The 16,894-nt window shown below is 34.5% G+C and overlaps 1 protein-coding gene across 2 annotated transcripts; it reads left to right on the top strand.

Annotated features, from left to right (window-relative positions):
- Positions 1-99: 99 nt before the first annotated feature.
- LOC128156106 (carbohydrate sulfotransferase 1-like) lies at positions 100-13,222 on the top strand. Of its 2 annotated transcripts, none has more exons than XM_052818116.1 (4): positions 100-227; positions 8,201-8,287; positions 11,407-11,578; positions 11,773-13,222. In XM_052818116.1, exons 1-4 carry the CDS (start codon positions 125-127, stop codon positions 12,608-12,610), a joined length of 1,200 nt encoding a protein of 399 aa, XP_052674076.1. In that variant the 5' UTR covers positions 100-124; the 3' UTR covers positions 12,611-13,222. The 2 variants fall into 2 exon arrangements, with proteins under 2 accessions (XP_052674076.1, XP_052674075.1); XM_052818115.1 differs by lacking the exon at positions 100-227 and adding an exon at positions 6,405-6,553.
- The last annotated feature ends 3,672 nt before the right edge of the window (positions 13,223-16,894 follow it).

Genomic DNA, 16,894 nt, shown 5'->3' with positions numbered 1-16,894 from the left:
TTGCAGATATAAAGATAAGTAGTGAACTGCTAACAAGAGGATCAACTCTTCACTTCGGGTATCGATTATGAGCTATAAATCATGGACACATTGCTGGTGGAGACAGTATTCGGTTTATCTGAGGATGAAACGTGTCGTACCTCTTCAAAATTTCAGACGAAGGAAAGTTCTGATAACCGGTTGTACTTTCATCTTCTTCTTCTTCATCATCACCATCTTCATCAACGGTAAGATTTGGCTAACTTTAAACTATTAGTTCTTTCTTGAAATCCGACTTTGGGAACAGTTCCATACGATTTGTATGTAGGTAATATTTGTGAAATGTTTTGGCCCTCCCAGTTTCTCTCGAATACAATTACACGTTGGTCAATTTTAAGTTATATACCGTGAGTACATGTGCTCTGGCTTCCAAGTGTGTGCTATTGAGAAGTAAACAAAAATGTCACGACACCATTCGAACTGGAAACTCCAATATAGTAAGACAAGTTGAGAAATGTATCAATGCTTCTGGCATTCTCTTGCTTAAGCTACAGCGTATTCCGATTGTATCTGTATTTACTCATTTGTTTACATATACCTGTTGTAAGGAATTTCCATTTGGCAATGAATTTTACTCTTACGAAACTAAATGGCAGTTGCATTGCTGTTTAATGCGTTGGCACTTTCTAAATAGGGAATTCATAAAATCAGAACTCGGAAGAAGCGTAACAGGCAATCGAAGCTTGGAAAAAAACTATAAATAAAAAACGCTGTGGTTTCATAGATATCCGTTGAACAGCAATTTTTCTGATTGATTTTGTTAAAATTAAATATCCATTAAAGTAGGATTTGTGACAACAGCTATAGGACCATTGAAAACAGAGTTTTGTATCATCGAAACAGGGAAGAAGAGAGTGGTTGATTTCCATCATATACATGTGTATATATATTATCTACACTCGTTTTCTCTAGTACTACAACACTGAATACTACATGTTAGTGCTACAACATTGAATGCTACATGTTAGTGCTACAACATTGAATGCTACATGTTAGTGCTACAACATTGAATGCTACATGTTCATGCTCTGACATATCCTTCTTGTCAGCCTGAGACTTGAATTTAATTTTGAATACAAATATTAATGTAAAAGTAAGTTACTTAAATTATATATTGATATAAATTGACAAATTAATCTAGTAGCTATTAATCAAATTAAACAAGGCTTTTTTTTTTAGTTTAGTGGTCGGATTATTGTATCTGCTGGCATTGTGTATGGACTAAGATCAATAGGAATTATAATGCCAACATAAATCAAAGGATTAGAATAAACCTGGTGACTTTTATTCTACTGTCATAACTTTCTCGCTCTATCAAAGGGAATGAAGTGACAGATCGAAGAATACTCACTATATTTATTTGCACGAAAAACATTATAAACTCTGACCTTCGGTATTTGTGAAAATTACAGAGAATAGAATGTAACAAATATAAGATGTCTTGTTTTTATCACAGGAAACATACAGAAGTAGCTACTTCTTATTTTTTTCCCTTTAAGCTCAATATTATATTCGATGATTTCGAATTTCTTTTTTAAAAAAATATTTCTTTTCTTATTTAGAGAATGAGCATTATGATAAACATTTAATGAAAATACAACTTCATTGTGCCTCGTGTTAATTTTATATGAATAAACCTGTCAATTTCACAGGAAAATGTTTACGTTAAATTCATATGAGCTGAGAAACGATAGCATGTGTAATATTTAAACAATTAAATGCTTACTTTGGTGATTCAGGCGGGATATGAAGGTGGCGACATTGCAGAAAAAAATAAATCGCGTTAGCGGGTTATGCAAATGTTTTCTGCAATGATCGCTATCTTCATAACCTGCACGAATCATCAAAGAAAGCATTTTATTGTTTGTATTAACATCTTTCTTTTAACAAATCATTAAATTGATTGTAAAAAGTAAGTAAAATTCGGTAAATTACTGTAAACGTTCATTTGTTCATTAGGTAAAAGAAACAGCCAAATCATCTCCTATGGGACTTTGAGCCTAATAGTTGCAGGTCTGTAGCTCCAGACCTGCAGCTATAACTTTAAGTTTACTTAATAGTAAATTTTGTTGATTAAAATAGATTCACATCTGTAAACTATAATTTACATTCCGATTCGTTAACTATAGTTAAGAGTTGTTAATCATAGTTTTACAATCGTGAAACTATACTGTATATATATTTATCAAATACATCATGTTTTGCAAATCGCAAATGGTTGTTTTCATTGTCAATACTAGTGTTATACTTCATAAGCTGAAACTGTGATTTACAGATGTGAAATATAGATTAACGGCGTTAAAAAAGTTTCACAGATGATAAATAGGTTTATCAACCATTAACTATATAGTCCACGGACTCTAAACTACAGTTAACAATAGTTTATTGTTAACTATAGTTTACGGTTCGTAAAATGTAATTAACGATCCGTTTTCTATATTTTTTTATGACACGCCAAATTCACAAAAATGAGCTAATCATATAGTTTTACTGTCAATAAACTAGGTTAAACGGTTGTAAACCATAGTTTACGGTAAAAAATTATAGTAAACGATGATAATCTATATTCTACATCAGTAAACCAATGTTTTAGAAGTGTAAAACTAAAATCAACGCTGAAAACAACCATTTGCAATTGCAAAACATGATTTTAATATCTGATAAAAATAGTTTCAAGAGTGTGAAACTATGTGATTAACAACTCTTGACCATAGTTAACGAATGCAAAATTAATGATAGTTTACAGATGTGAATCTATATTTATCAGCAAAATCTATTGTTAACGTAATTTGCAGACAGATAAACTAGGATTATCATTAGTAAACTATAGTTTACAACCGTTAAATATGGTTTTGCAGACGAAAACTATGGCCCGCCAAATTTAAAAAAAATGAGATAATCATAGTATCACAGTCGATAAACTAGGTTTAACGGTAGTAAACTATAGTTTACGGACAGAAAACTATTATAGTTAACGACGATAATCTATATTTCACATCTGTAAACCATATTTAATGCGATCATCTATATTTCAGAGGTGTAAAACTATAATTAACATTGAAAACAACCATATGCGATTGCAAACCATGATTTATCTGATAAAAAAGTGTAACTATAAAAAAAAGTTAACTATGGTTAACAATAATTTATTGTTAACATAATTTAGCGGCCGTAAACTGTAGTTAACAGTCGATAAACCTAGTTTGTCATCTGTTAAATCTTATTTGACGCCGTTACTCTATATTTCACATCTGTAAACCATGGTTAACGCGATCACCTATGTTTCAGAGGTGTAAAACTATAATTAACATTGAAAGCAACAATTTGCGATTGCAAAATATGAATTATCCGATAAATATAGTTTCACGATTGTGAAACTTTGAATAACAACACTAAACTATAGTTAATGAATGTAAATTATAGTTTGTGTAATGAAAATTCAAGTTTTGGACCTAAAATGAATGTGGTGAACGTTAGAAACTGATTATTTATGCTTTGAGTAAAAAATAATAAGGACGAATCAGCTTTAAAAAGATTTTTACTGGTATACATTGAACCTATGTTGACAAAAACAGGGCACGAGCCTTGTTTACAGGACAAAGAATTGTGAGCCCTGTATCTTGCTTACAACTATACGACTGACTGTTAAATTTCATTTGATCGTTAAAATGCATTTTTAAAGCAATGTAAATAAAAAAAAACCCAGAAAAATAGAATTTTACCAAAATCGTTACCATGCCCCTTTAAACGCCATGACGAGCCCTGTATAGTGGCGTGGTTTGTTTAAGCCCCTTTCACAATTGGCGCACGAGCAGAAGCGACTGAATATTCGTGCGACCGAAAAAATTAGATATGAATCGTAAACCGTTGCCAAAATAATCGCATTTGAAAAAAGTATTCGTACAAAATTCGCACGATCTAAGCGAGCGTTGTGCGACGTAAATGCATTAAATCTTGCGATATATCGTGCGTCTATATGCGAGTGTTTTACAATGAAAGCGACTGTTGAAAGATAATGCGATAGGATCGCGCGAGAGACCAGATGATCGGACGATTGAACGTGCACCAATGCGATTGGACGTGCGATCATGCGTTCCATGGTACGAATGCTCGTGCGAGTCAGAGGGGGTATATTTACCGCCCATTTCCGACGCTCTTCAGTAGACATAGTTGAAAGCGAAAGAACATGCCGCTCAAGAAGAAACAGAGATGCAGCAGCATTTTAATTACACCTCAATATGATTATTCTATTATCTTTGATTGAGTGGCAGGGTGATTTCATAGGAATGAAAAAGCTTATATGAGCATATGATGTAGACATGTATGATTAAATCAAAAATATTTAATCATTATAAACCAACTTAACTATCTATGATTCGAAATTATGAAAGAAAAGTGAGACAGTAACAGAGGAAATCAAACAATCAAACAAGTTTTAGAAATCAACGTATTTTGTATAATCATATGTTGTTCGTTTTTTGCATTAATGTTCAGGGAATATGAAGATTTATTCCCCCAGAAAAACAAATTTCCCTCGGGCGATGCCCTGGGGAAATATAAGTTTTAAAAGAGAAATAAATCTTCATATTTTCCTTACCATAATTCAATAAATGTATATTGTTGAATTGTGGTCTGAAACAGATATGCTTATACATGGTATATATAAAAGTGGCAAAGCATGGCATATTACTGATAAGTCGTGCAATGATAGTAAAACGTTGCAAGATAACATGAGACATGTTGAGCAACAGTCTCATGGTCGCACAATACGCACATTAACAACTGCTATTCATCTTACGACCTTTACAAATCGCGCATCACTCTTGCGAGTACTCGAAACGTTGTAAAACGTTCGTACTAATGTTCGTGCGTTCCACTGCGATAATATTGATCGCGTTCGGTCGCGTCTGAATAGTGTGCATGTCCACTATTCAGAGGAGACTTGATGCGACCAGTAAAACGTATGCAACGAATGCGAGAGCTCGTGCAACGTAAGCGAGGGCTCGTGCAACGTATGCGAGAGCTCGCGCGAAGCTCAAAAACTTGGATCGCAAAGTGGTGTAAAGTGGTCGTGCGTCAATTGTGAAAGGGGCTTTACATATAAGAATTACGACTCCTGATCTGTTTTCCGAGGTCGGTTTGCCAAAGATTGTTTATTAAGAGAGATCGAGTTTGAATGGGGCAAGTTATGCGACAACTACTTGTACGAAGTGTCGTAAACTGAATGAGTTTTTAAAATGGATTTTTTTCACAGGATGTGGAATGATATAATTATAATTTTTTTCTGTTCAAAACTAGCGTAACACATGCATCGTGAATTGCAAGTTTTTCGTAAATATGCACTGTATATTACATGTAGCTATGTACATGTTTAATCAAACCCAAATTTTCTCCATAGAGCTATAGCTATATGCACCGTATGTTATGTCACAAGTACTAGTATACGACAAACACCCTTATTCCGACAGCGATATCAGCCGGGTACACTGCCTCCACCAATAAGAAAGTTTGTGGTTTTAAGGAGCGGGTATCGTTTTCATACGTGTATACCTTGTCGTTATTTTTTTTTATCTATTACCTGAGGATACGCACATGTACATGTAACCTATATACAGACTAAGTTCGTATTCATTATTGATTACGAAGGAAAATTTTACCCTAACTCCTACAAAGCATAAAGAAATATGTGGTTTCTTTTTGTTTTCATTAAGATTTTGAATATATGAACAATGAGTTTTTTTGTGTTCTTTACCCAATGAATGCAGAAAAAATTGCCTATCATGAGGTACATGTAGTATTGGTGTAGCTATAATCTTTCGACTAGGATGGACAATTCATCAAATCATATAAGGCAAATAAAGAAACTTTTTATTAAAAGTGCATGTTGAAATGCATATCACTTCTGCAAAGTATTTTCTTTATTATATTATTCATCTTTTTTGTGTATAATATATGTGCATAATAAAAAGGTGATTTGATAAGTTATTTGGCTTATAAATAAATAAACTCCAACCATACAAAAAAATCAATATAAAAAAATTGATTTTTTCCTTAAAACATTCTGAATCCCGGTAATTTTCGTGCATTCTTGAGTCGTTTTATCGCCTTCATGAAAAAATTCAACCTGTACTTTAAAAAGTGCTTAATTGTGACAGCAGACCTTGCGAATCGCGACAGTCAAATAATTACTGATTTTTTTGGCTGAATATTTTAAGGTACAATTAACTTGTTCCAAGAAGTCAGCGTTGTAATTAATTGAACATCATTTAATCGTCGTTCGGTTAACATATGCCACAGGGGCTTCGCTTATTAATTCAGTTGCAATGAATACATAGGAATGATCGTGTTAGGAAGTGAATATTCTTTCATCGAATTCTACACTGCCCTGTACGTCCATGGTTTACAATGAGCGCTATTTATTTTTTCTTAAATCGGACGAGGAGGAACAAGGGCTTATTGTTTGGATTATTTCTAGTTCTGTCGATTTTGATTTTGTCAACAAAGAGGGAGAGCAGTAAGTTTTCTATTTTTTTTAAGATTTACTTGCCCGCCCCCCCCCTTCCCCTACCCTTCCGAAATTTATTATAGATTCTGGGTTTTCTCCTCCCACATCAATGACCCCCTTGCATATATAACCGTGCTAACCAGAGATACTGATATAAGTTTTTTTGTTAATTATTGTAAATAAATTATCTTTTTTAATCTTAATTTTGAAATTTTTGAAAGGTGAATCCACATATCTAAAAGAGTGAATTAAATGCATTTTGGGTGTTATACAAGTATCTGATATTCGTTACACATTGAAATGACATTTACATAGATTCTAGTGTTTTGAAATAATTACCCTTTCATCTTGCAGTTGTCATCATCATTTTAGAACGGAAATTTTTTTTATATCAAAATCATGGAAATGTAATTATTTATTTACAAGAATCTTGGGGATTTCTTTTTGTCCTGTATGTTTGTTAGTTTTTGCCCCCCCCCCCCCAAAAAAAAGTGACACAACATTCAATCCTTCGATATATTTCAAATTAATTCAAAGCATTTGACTCGACAAATGTACATGATTTGCAATGAATACCTCTGAATATAGAAACTTAAATCGCAGTCAGGAAGATCTCCAGGTTTTAATTATCATTCGTTAAAATTATAATTAATGATATACATGTACGTGAGAATGCAACGCATTGGCAAGTACAAATTTCATATGTACTTAATCGACATATTATTTGCATGTCTAATTAACATATGTTTGACATCAGCAATTTCTATTCATTTGTATACAAAATTAGCATTAATGCAAAAACGACACATTACGGTGGTCGGTGAGAATTGAAATTCAGGCAATTGTATGTAATAATGTTTCGGGTTTTTTTTTCCAGCTGTTTGATTTTTATAATTAAAACTTAAATCCATAGCTTACAAAGTCACGCGAGGGAGAGAAGTGAACGATGAAAATACTATCATGACTTGTCTACAACGCACGACTGTTTACCGCACCAGAACATGAATTCATAATTTAAAAAGATTTGTCTCTCATTGCAACTTTAATGAAGAGAATTAGTTAGATGCAAAATAGATTCTGGATTGCTAATGCATTATTAACATCATACAAACGTAGGCCGGAAAACGAAGACACGGTTCTTCACCCTGCAGTGTCATTTACACAGCACTGTTAATGACATCTGTCTTAATTAATTACCCTGTAACAGAGTTTCGTTAATTAGTGTGATGCTACATGTATACATGCAGTACAATGCCATAGGGCCAGAATAAGACATCGCCGCGAGGTCAAAGCTACACATTATAAGTAACCAAGATTTAACGGAGTTGCAACTACACACAATGTCAGATTTGGACTAACATGGCATAAGTCTCGCTTTCGTCCAGACTCACGCTCTCGAGACTTGTCTCGAGAGCGAGAGTCTGTGCTAGAGCTAGAGAACGAGATGCTGTTACTCAAAATACGATGTCATTATATCAATTTTGATGATGGAAGCAAATGAAATAAATTCTAGGATGTTCGTACGGACAAAAAAAACCACTTAATAGGGTCATCAAGAAATGCATTTGCCATGTTCTTTAGCCAATAATTTTAAGGTACATTTGTTTCGTTTATTATGATATAACTCTGTTGCAGTTTATTTTTTTTTCTTTTCAGATAATTCTGTCATCTATAACCAAGGGTATGTGAAATCCTTCCAAGAATGGCAGACCAAAGCATCTCTGGAGTTAAAGCAATTCATAGGTAGTAAAATGCACTTTCTTACACTTCATCGTCCATGTTTAACTTCATCTTAGTTATCAGAGACCTTCAGGTATCATAGCATCTTTACAATGTTAATGTTTTGTTATCGTATCTTCAGGGTCCTTCACACACCTGGAAAAAGTTCTGCCTCCAAACATGAACTTCTAAATTACTTAAATATATGCATTTATATGGTGTCCAGGTAGTGTAGTGGACAATGCACTCGCTTTTCACCGCTGCGACCCGAGTTCGATTCTCATGATCGACAGAGGTCGTATGTGTTAGGGTATGGCGGTCGCCCGCTTGGACACGTGGGTTCTCTCCGGGTACTCCGGCTTCTTCCCACACCAATGACCCCCTCGCGCTTACATCCGTGCCAACGAGATTTATTAATATCAGTTGTAGAAATTGTTTATCAATCGTTGTAAAATAAATAAAGTTCAGTATAGTTTAAATATATGGATGTCTAGCATGTTCGACTTGAAAATGACAAAATATTCAATTTTTAGCTGACTGAGACGAAGCCAGGGGGACTTATGCTATACCGTCAGCGTCGGTGTCCGGACCTGGTTAAAGCTATTGGTGCAGGTCCTGTATCTAACTTGTCCTGTCTTCACCAAACTTGCATGGTTGATGCATCTGGACCTACTTATTGTTTTGAAAGACTTGGATGCTAAATCTGGGCCATGAATTTCAGATGCTGGTGGAGGTTAAGGTTTTTGGAGCCGGTTAAAGTTTTTGGTGCAGTTGCCCTTTGATAGCAATTTCTAAGTTACTACTGGTCTTATCTTCACCAAACTTGCATGGACGTTGCGTCTTATGATACTGATGCACCTAACAGACTTGAATGCTGAATCTAAACCGTAGGTTTTTAATGCTGGAGGAGGTTAAGGTTTTAAGCTGGTTAAAATTTTGGGAGCAGGTGGCCTCTGATTATTGCATGTATGGATGATGCATCTGGACCTATTCATGGACTTGAAAGACTTTAATGCTGAATCTGGGCCATGATTTTTAGATTTTGGAGCAGGTTAAAGTTTTTTGGCAGGTGTTATTTGATGCCAATATCTATGTTACTACTGGTCCGATCTTCACCAAACTTGCATAGATGATGCATCTGGACCTACTTATGGACTTGAAAGACTTGGATTCTGAATCTTGGCCATGAGTTTTAGATGCTGGAGGAGGCTAAGGTTATTGGAGCAGGTTGAAGTTTTTGGAGCAGGTGTCCTCTGATGATTATATCTTAGTTATTACTGGTCCTAACTTAACCAAACGTGCATTGATGTTGCGTCTTACGGTAATGCTGAATCTGAGCAGTAGGTTTTGAATGCTGGAGAAGGTCAAGGTTTTTTCAGCGTATTAAAATTTTTGGAGCAGGTGCCCTTTGATAGACAAATTTTAGTCATTATTAGTTTAATCTTTACCAAAATACAGATGATGCATCCTGCGATTCTGATGCACTCCACACGCATGGATGCTGAATCTAAGGCATAGGTTTAAGATGCTGGAGGTGGTTTAGTTTAAGATAATTGTACTATTTCAAATTTGCATGGTTTATTTAACTATATAAATGAATCGCAGAGGTGCGTCAGATACAGAGCCTGATCCCCATTATCAAGGATGCTAACAAAACCTACCTCTCTCAAACTTGCTTGATAGATATGTTTGTTGTTAAATGATATAACATGATTCCTTTTATATAGTATTCTATGATATGATATTATTATATATTATATTATGCGTCTATATACATGTAATACAATTTCATATGAAACAATATCATATTATATAAAACGACATCAAACTATATCATACAATATAATATAAGATAATGTGTTACAATACTGTAATGTATTATGTGATTATGATATATTATCATATGACACTATATTGTATCATATATATGTTATGATATTGTATAATGTGATTAATTACAATAGTGTATAACACGATACAATACTGTATCATATTTCTATGATACAATATATCATATCTTGATGTGATATCATATCCTATGTTACTATTTCATATTGTTTCATTGAATATTACAGTATTATATTGTATCATATGATATATCATTCGGCCCATTATTGTCTAGTATCATAGGATACAATATCGTTTTTTATAGTAGTGTATTGATAAACAGTGTTTCTCACAACACCGTATGCAATTAACATATGAATATCAAACAATTTTTTAAACATAGGATGTACTATATTGTGTCAAATTATACTACAGTATCCATGAATATCCAAGGTCATTACCTATGATTTTCTTATAATATGATAAATGTGGTCCATTAAGGCGATGCCTCATAAAGGTGATTCCTTGCAGTCTCTGTGAGCTTTGAAATCTGTGATTACCTATGTTTTAAATTGTACTACTATTCATGAAAATTAAAAAAAAAGTGTTTCACAGTGCGTTCAAATTATTATGTTATATTTACATCTACCAAGTATTATTTCCTCTATTTCTTACGGAAACTTAAAGTTAATTCATAGCTTTATAGAAACAGCCAGACTGAAATCAACACGCCCCATTTATCGATTGGTCTAACTCTACAGCGGCTGAAACTAATTAGAAACTGACAGGACTAAAATTGACACTCACTGTTTATCGATTGGTCGAAACCTACAGCGACCTAAGAAATATCACGGATTGCACGAAATAATCATGATGATGTCACACTCAAAGTCTCACAGGAGACGATTTGGCTGTTTCTTTTAGCTAACGTACTTATTAACAGTAATTTAGTGATTTATTAATTACTTAAAAGTAAGATGTTAATATAAATTATGAAATACTTTCTTTGATGATTCATGCGGGTTATGAAGGTAGCAATAATTGCAGAAAAAATTTACATAACGTGCGTTAGCTGGTTATGTATTTTTCTGCAATGTTGCTACCTTCATATCCCGAATGAATGACGTACTGCCATAAAAAGTAAAATTCACGAGGTGTCGAGGATCCTTAAGAATGTATTGTAATGCAACTTTAATAAATTTCATTGGCTTGCAACCAGAATTCCACAAATAAAACTATTGGACCGAAATCATGAAATATATAATTATTTTTACATATTTTTATGATAATTTGTAAATGTTTTATAATGGTGTCAGGGAGTGGTCCCATGCCCGTGGTAATTCTGACGTATATGAGGAGCGGATCATCCTTTTTTGGGGAGGTTCTTCAAGCCAGCGATGACGTCTTCTATCTATTTGAACCACTGAGGACTATTCAATTTCATTTCAGAAAGAGCAATACTTTTTATTACCTTAACGGCAACAACAGGTAAATGTCTTACTCTGAAAGATAAAATAAATGATGCAAAGACAGATTTGTTCAAATGATGGAAAGATAACATCTTATAACATTATGCCAATTACTAGTACCTGTGGTCGTTACAGCAAACAACAAATCCTCATAATAGTAATAAAACGTAAAGGTACATGTAACTATTAGAAACCCTTGATCTTTTTTTTCAGATCGTATACAAATTTTCTGGATATTGCAGCAGACGTTCTAAACGAAATATTTCAATGTAATTTCGAAAATCTGCCTCTCCCCTTTTTTGCCGATGGGTTTTTAAGCAAAGGAAAGAAATCAAAAGAATTTCGAGTGTGCATGCATCAGAAAACAAAGAATACTAGTTTAAATGAAGCGACAATGCAATGCGCCCTGATGATGAAAAAAATGTGCCAGGCTTCAAAATACATTATCCTTAAAACAATTCGCATTCCACTGAAAATTTTGGTTCCGTTTCCAGAAATATTTCCGAAATTTAAGATTCTTCATCTTCTTCGAGATCCCCGAGCCACTCTGAAATCACAGTCTCGTTTTGGCGTGGTGAGAACAGAGTATATGCAGGAAAATGCTACAAAGTTTTGCAATCGAGTATACAATGATATTACAATAGCTAGGCAAACCACGTCCATAGCCGACGGTCGGTATTTTCCAATTTCGTACGAAAATTTGGCAAAATATCCATTTGAGATGGCAGCTAATGTGTACAATTTCCTTGAAATGGAAGTCAATGCAGATATGACATCACGTGTGGAAAAATTAACAATGGCAAAGAAGACATGTGGCGAGTCGAAAATTGCTAAAACAATGTGCACCAAGTCCTCCAATTCCAGCGCAGACGCGGACAAGTGGCGGGGAACGATACCATTTCACTTTGTTTCTGTTGTAGACAATGCTTGCCAGATGCTGTACAGCATAGTTGGACTGCAAAGCATCCCTGATGAGGTTCATTTACGGAACTTGTCGTTTTCTTTAAGGAGGGAGACCATTCCGGACTTTGGTGATTTCAGATTCTCATAACAATGGTCCAGAACTTTGGTGATTTCAGATTCTCATAACGATAGTCCAAGACTTTTATTGGTGATTTCATATTCTCATAAAGTTAGCCATTCTTAAAAGTTCTTGTTCTGTGCATTTCAACGGTATAAGGTAGTGGTTGTTTATCGGAATTCCAGAAAAGCTGTGATTTACTATATACTCTGGAATCATTAGCTTTCGTGGTGGCACAATTTTCGTAGAATTCGTGGGTAGCTCGCTTTCATCAATTAACGTCTTCCAAGAATTGATAAAATAGGGTTATAAAGTCAAATTTCCTTTTGTAGGTATAAGATAATAAACGAAATTACTCCCTCACAAACCTGTAAAATTTAAGCAATACATGAAAACTTGCCCCACGAGATTTAATGATTTCACAGTAAATTATGCGTTTTTAATTAATCATAATGTGTGCTTGATTTGTCCTTGTGTGCTATTTAAAGTGTATGTTTGTTTTTAAAATGAAACATATTTTCTCTACTTTTTATTCCGAAAACATGAAGTATAGGAAAAATTATACATTTTGACGAGTTTTATCGTCCATTACTTTATGCTATCATCCTGTTACTTGTTTGTTTTGATTTAAAGAATCTTAAAAATGACTTTTCTTTGTTGTTTTTTGATGGATTGAATCTACGTTTTACTCCATGAATGAGAGCATTTAAGCTTGTTAGCATTGAGACAACTTTTTTTGATGATATCGATTATAATCACATGTACCTGACATTATTATCTTTCCTGAAAAATATACCCCTTATCTAGTAGGTACGAAAGCCGAGAAGGATCATTCGAGATTCGAGATTCGAAATACGAGATTCGAAATACGAGATTCGAGATTCGAAATTCGAGATTCAATATCTAAATTAACCAATCAAATCAAGGATCTGAAAATATGTATCCTAGCGACATCAAACTGTTCTAAATAAAAATCATACGTACATGCTCTTATATACAAATAAATGCTATGTTCACTTCTCCCTACCTAACTAAATAATTATTTGTATTTACTTTTAGACAGAATATTTAAATAGACTAGTAAAATTGCAGTGTGCTTCGCGGATCTAAGTGATTTTGTTTGCCCTGGTGCATTTCCACCTGATGCGTTTGAACCCTAAGGTATTTCACCACCAGTAATAGTTTAAAACCCGGGTTTATTCACCCCTTTTGTGTAAAAATGCGGTTATGGTAGAGAACTTCATAAGCGTAGCTAATTTTTTCTGTAGGGGGTCCTAGGCCAATTTTAAAATATTTTACTATGTAAATTTAATAAGCTCCAATTTTCCCGAGGATGGGGTCCAGATCCCCTGACCCCCTCCTTTCTAGATCCCCGCATGAAGATCAATACATGTATCTAAATAATCTAAATATAAATAATCTGTCCTGTTTCACTAATAGATATAAGCATTACTTATCGTTTTTATGTATGCATACAGTGATACACTAGTACTATGATTATAAACAAATCATTGAGATATTATCACATCATACGGAATTATTAATAAATACAATTTTTTTTCCTTTTCCTCAGTAAACAACTTATTATGAGTCTTACTTTTGGAATTGTTTTCAATATAGAAGGATATCTACTCTCTACAATTAAAGGTAGGGATGATAGGGTGCCAATTTGTTTACATTGCCGATTTCTTGTGCAGAGAACAGTAAAACCCTTTATTTGATTGTGCATGAATATTTCAAAATTAATTGTTGTACATATATTTTGTTATAATTCATTCATTGATATATCAACAAGAAAGAATAAAAGCATATGTTTCACAGCCAAGTTAAGTTTCTCTGTAGTTTCCTACCCCCCTACCCCCCCCCCCCCCCCCCCGCACCAAAATTGACAATAATTACATATAAGTCATACAAATGTTTACTTTTTTTGTAAGTAAATCTCTAAAGATGTAATTAAGCACTGCAAACAAAGATGTGTGTATTTAATATACTACTACATTAAACTTAGCCAGATAAAATGTAATCAAGGGGTGAGTGGTGCAAATTTACCAATTTGTCGCCATACACACAGAACACCAAATAAAGAAACTGAGTGGTGTGTGGAATGCATAAAAGATGGCGGCAAATTATCTCAAATAATCAGTGCAAAAACCCACAAATAGGCTGTTATTTGTTACATATCCTGCAAAAACATTGATAAAAAATGTTATCGCCCCATATCATAGCCGATTAAGTTAATGTGTACATATGGTCAACGTACATGTAATTCTAATATACAAGTAGGCGGACATATCAGGCGGGGATCCAGAAAATTAAATTTCAAAAATGATCGGTTGAATTACATTAAGTGCTTTGAAAATTGTTTTAAACTATCGCACGGGTCAAAATGCGTGATAGAAGCTATGTACAGTGTAATTGGAAACTTTCATATTATATCATTATGTAGTATTACCTATTATAACAAATGAGAGTATAGCACAACTGCCACAAGCAATACATGTCCTTTACTGGCACCACCTCCCTCCCCATAAAAAATGAAACAATTGTCGTTCTATTTGCTAAAATGTGTGTGGTTCAAGATTTTTCTAAAGGACATACCCGATTAGAATTGAAAACAAGAGGCCCATGGGCCACATCGCTCACCTGAGGAACAACAGGTATGATATAGTCAGCTTAATGGAGTCATAATACAATCTGGACAATGTACATTAATACATGTAGATCCTGTATAAATAAAATCCATTTTTCCCCCTTGGAACTCGGATAGCCCTGATTGCTGCCAATATTTACAAGAGCAGACTTTAATCACCGCTCCTGCACATATATAGGGACTCAACGTTACGCAGGCAGGGATGACCGCACACCTACGCAACTCAACAGGTACCAACGTTAACGCAAGCAGAGATAACACAAGCAAGGATGTCCACACACTTGCGCCAACAGCTCAACCTAACGCAGGCACCGCAATCACCACCAATACAAGCAGGTATGACCGCACACTTGTATTAATGCGATACAGGGCAGAAATGACCACACATTCTGTATCGTTAGTTTGAAAAACTCGAAGATTAGATAGACCAGGGATGTTAACACCCTCGATCTCTCCGTACCTGTTCAAGTTTAACCCCAAACAGTCGCTCAGCACAGAGCAATAGACACTGTCCCTATATATGTGCCCGCCTAAAATAATTCATAGTATCTAAAAATTGGAAATCAAAAATAAACAAACTAATCCAGCCTAACCCAAAACTACTTATGCAAAACAACTTATATACATTGAATATTTATTATTGTATAAAAATAATCATCACAATAATTGGTTAACAGTGGATGCATTAATTAAAATAATCAAGAATCAATAAATCAAGGGCAATAACCCAAAACAGTAATACAAAAAGATTCTAATGAAAAAATAGCTGCCTGCTTCAATTTTATAGTCATATCACATGTTGAGTATTGCAGTTCTCAAAAAGATCCTTTACAATTGTTTATATATGGGATATTTTGCTACATCAAACTCTGAACCTTCTTGTGAGGCCGAAGAATTGTCCTGGAGCCAAAGTCTTAACAATTATAAAGAATCATCTTGCTGATTAGTTTCTGAGAAGATTTTTAAAGATTTACTCTTTATTCCTATGTAAAACTTTAACACCCCCCCCCCCCCCATGTGGCCTCACCCTACCCCCAGGGGTCATGATTTTCACAACTTTGAATCTACACTACCTGAAGATACTTCCCACAAGTTTCAGCTTTCCTGGCTGATTAGTTTCTGAGAAGAAGATTTTTAAAGATTTACTCTATATATTCCTATGTAAAATTTTAACACCCCCCCCCCCCCAATGTGGCCTCACCCTACCCCTAGGGATCATGATTTTCACAACTTTGAATCTACACTACCTGAGGATGCTTCCACACAAGTTTCAGCTTTCCTGGCTGATTAGTTTCTGAGAAGAAGATTTTTAAAGATTTACTCTATATATTCCTATGTAAAACTTCGACACTCCATTGTGGCCCCAACCTAACCCCAGGGGTCATGATTTTCACAACTTTGAATCTACACTACCTGAGGATGCTTCCACACAAGTTTCAGCTTTCCTGGCTGATTAGTTTCTGAGAAGAAGATTTTTAAAGATTTACTCTATATATTCCTATGTAAAACTTCGACCCCCCCACTGTGGCCCCACCCTACCCCTGGGGGTCATGATTTTCACAAATTTGAATCTACACTACCTAAGGATGCTGCCACAAATGGTTCAGCTTTCCTGGCTGTTTAGTTTCTGAGAAGAAGATTTTTAAAGATTTACTCTATATATT

The sequence above is a fragment of the Crassostrea angulata genome, chromosome 7, assembly GCF_025612915.1.
Source record: "Crassostrea angulata isolate pt1a10 chromosome 7, ASM2561291v2, whole genome shotgun sequence".
NCBI lineage: Eukaryota > Metazoa > Mollusca > Bivalvia > Ostreida > Ostreidae > Magallana > Magallana angulata.
Note: the sequence above shows the minus strand (reverse complement) of the source record. Positions and strands in the feature narration are given on the sequence as shown.